Genomic DNA, 3,370 nt, shown 5'->3' with positions numbered 1-3,370 from the left:
GTGTCCTCCCTGTTCTCTTCTTCTCTCTCTGTGTCTGCTGTCTCTCTCTGTGTCTCTGTCTCTCTCTGCTGTCTCTTGTCTCTCTCTGTGTCTCTCTGTCTCTCTCTGTGTCTCTGTCTCTCTCTGTGTCTCTGTTCTCTCTCATTCTCCTCTCTCTGTGTCTCGTCTACCCTCTCTGTGTCTCTCTTCTCTGTGTCTCTCTCTGCTCATTGTGTCTCTTCTCTCTCTCTTCTCTCTCGTCTCTCTCTCTCTTCTCTCTCTCTCTCTCAAAGCGCCCTCTGTTCTGTCTTACCCAACACTATTCTATCCTGACTCAAAGCTCTGCGTCATATATTTAGAGCACCAAATGGAAGAAAGCTTGTCTTGTTCACCTGTGTTATCGAACTGTACATAACAAATTGCCTGTTTCATTTTCTGTTACAAACATTTGCCACGAGTGCTCCTGAGAATACGACCCTGTTCTCCCTCCATAGATCTGCTAGCGGTGCCCTGATGAATACGACCCTGGTTTTCTCCCTCCATAGATCTGCTAGCGGTGCTCTGATGAAATACGACCCTGTTTTCTCCCTCCATAGATCTGCTAGCGGTGCCTGATGAATCGACCCTGTTTCTCCTCCATAGATCTGCTAGCGGTGCCCTGATGATATCGACCCCTGTTCTCCCTCCATAGATCTCTAGCGGGCTGCTGATGAATACGACCCTGGTTTCTCCCGCCATAGATCTGCTAGCGGCTGCTCTGATGAAATACGACCTGTATCTCCCTCCATAGATCTGCTAGCGGTGCTGTGATGAATAGACCCTGTTTTCCTCCATAGATCTGCTAGCGGTGCTCTGATTGAAATTACGACCCCTGTTCTCTCCTCCGATAGATCTGCTAGCGGGGGTCTGATGAATACAGCTGTTCTCCCTCCATAATCTGCTAGCGGTGCTTGATTGAATAGCGATCCCTGTTTCTCCACTCCATAATCTCCTGGCGGTGCTCTGATGAATACGACCCTGTTCTTCCCGCCATAGATCGCCTGGCGGTGCTACTTGATGATAACGACCTGTTTCTCCCATTCGTGCTGTGAATAGACTTCCGCATGAGACCTGGCTGTCTGATGAATAGACCCTGTTTCTCCCTCCGATTTTTCGATTGCTGCAGGTGCTCTGAATGACCTTCCTATAACGCTGCAGTCTCGAGAATGCCTGTTTTCCTCCATAGATTGACGTAGCAGTGCTGCTGAGTGAATAACGCGCTGTTTCTCCTCCATAGATCTGCGAGCGGTTGCTCTGTGAATACGACCCTGTTTCTCCCTCCATTAAAGCTGCTAGCGGTGCCTGTTGAATACGACGCCTGTTTTCCCTCCATAAATCTGGCTAGCGGTGCTCTGAGATACGACCCTGTTCTCCCCATAATGATCTGCTTGCGTGCTTCTGATGAATACGACCTGGTTTCTCTTCCTAGATCTGGCTAGCGGGGCTCTGATGAATACGACCTGTTTCTCCCTCATAGATTCTGTAGCGGTGCTGTATGAATATACGACCCCTGTTTCTCCCTCCATAGATCTCCTGGCGGTGCTCTGCCCCAAAGGTCCTCTACGTATCCTAGTGGAGACGGCTCAGGAGAGGAACGAACCCATATTCCCAGCTCTCATCTACTCCTGTAAGAAGCACGTCACACCTCGCACATCAACACCTGTAACCTGTATTACATAGACACCGAGTGGACAAAACATTAGGAACACCTGGTGTTTCCATGGCATAGACTGACCAGGTGAATCCAGGTGAAAGCTATGATTGTGTCAGGTTGGCTGGATGTCCTTTGGGTGGTGGACCATTCTTGATACACACGGGAAACTGTTGACTGTGGAAAAACCCAGCAGCGTTGCAGTTCTTGACTCAAACCGGTGCGCCTGGCACCTACTATGATACCCCGTTCAAAGGCACTTATATATGTTTTCTTGCCCATTCACCCTCTGAATTGCACACGTACACGATCCATGAGTCGATGTTCGTGCCCCCACAGAAATTTTATTTAAGAAATCCCCATCAGTTTAATGATGCCTTTCCACATCTGCAGTGAAATGTGATTTTCGAAGTTTCTCACAAACGGTTTGGCCTACAAACTCTCATGGGAAAGATCAGACTCTCACAAACACGATGATGTTCTCCGTTTTGCTCTACGACCCCCGCAAGTGTCACAAGACTCGTCTGAAGTTTGTACGGCCTCTTCTGCCAACTTCTGTCTGTAGCATCCGAACAGTTTGGGCTCCACACTGATATGACCCCTCTGTGGAAAGGTGAGACTCTCACTAAAACGTACATGTCAGTTGTTTTGCTCTAGGACGCCCACAAGCCTCACGAGTCGTCTGAAGATCCCCACCCGGTTCCAGTTTAAAAGCATTTATGGAAGTACACTATATATACTAAAGTATGTGGACACCCCTTCAAATGAGTGAATTCTGCTATTTCAGCCACAATCGAGCTCACAGCCGTGCAATCTCCATAGACAAACATTGGCAGTAGAATGGCCGTACTGAAGAACTCAGTGACWTTCAACGTGGCACCCGTCATAGGATGTCACCTTTCCAACAAGTCAGTATATCCAATTTCTGCCCTGCTAAAGCTGCCCCGGTCAACTGTAAGTGCTATTATTGTGAAGTATAAACATTTAGGAGCAACAACAGCTCAGCCGTGAAGTGGTAGGCCACACAAGCTCACAGAACGGAACCGTTGAAGTGCGTAGCGCGTAAATACTGTCTATCTTCGGTTGCAACACTCACTACCGAGTTCCAAACTGCCTCTGGAAGCAACGTCAGCACAATAAATGTTAGTCGGGAGCTTCATGAATTGGTTTTCCATGGTCGAGCAGCCGCACACAAGCCTAAGATCACCATGCGCAATGCCAAACGTCGGCTGGAGTGGTGTAAAGCTCACCCCCATTTGACTCTGGAATGATTAATCACGCTTTCACCATGTGGCAGTCCGACAGACGAGTCTGGGTTTGGTGGATTTGAAACAGGAGAACCGAGAGGTCCAGGACCTGAAGAACAGTTTGCAGTTCTCCCAGGGTCAACACGATGAGTTGAAACAGGAGAACAGAGAGGTCCAGGACCTGAAGAACAGTTTGCAGTTCTCCCAGGGTCAGCTCGATGAGTTGAAACAGGAGAACGGCAAGATGACAGCAATCTGTAAGTCATTGAGAGAGGACATCAGTTCTGTGTGTGAATCCATGATAACAATGATTGTCCCTCGAGATTTATCCATCAAGGCGGAACAACATGATTGTGGACGGAACTGCAGAATCTCCACATGAGACCTGGAAGGAGTCTGAGGACAAAGTGAGGGAATTGAACTCTGAGAAATTGAAGATGGACCTATGAGCACG

At 48.4% G+C, this 3,370-nt stretch overlaps 1 protein-coding gene across 1 annotated transcript in view; it reads left to right on the top strand.

The window, feature by feature from the left end:
- Positions 1-1,447: 1,447 nt before the first annotated feature.
- LOC112075397 (presenilin-1) overlaps positions 1,448-3,370 on the top strand; it is a gene marked incomplete at its 5' end in the record, with an annotated part of 30,028 nt that continues 28,105 nt past the window's right edge. Inside the window, one exon of the mRNA XM_024142403.2 lies at positions 1,448-1,645. Within this exon, the coding sequence (XP_023998171.2) occupies positions 1,448-1,645 (198 nt within the window). The remainder of the gene's footprint in view (positions 1,646-3,370) is intronic.

The sequence above is a fragment of the Salvelinus sp. IW2-2015 genome, unplaced genomic scaffold (genome assembly GCF_002910315.2).
Source record: "Salvelinus sp. IW2-2015 unplaced genomic scaffold, ASM291031v2 Un_scaffold3136, whole genome shotgun sequence".
Taxonomy (NCBI): domain Eukaryota; kingdom Metazoa; phylum Chordata; class Actinopteri; order Salmoniformes; family Salmonidae; genus Salvelinus; species Salvelinus sp. IW2-2015.
Note: the sequence above shows the minus strand (reverse complement) of the source record. Positions and strands in the feature narration are given on the sequence as shown.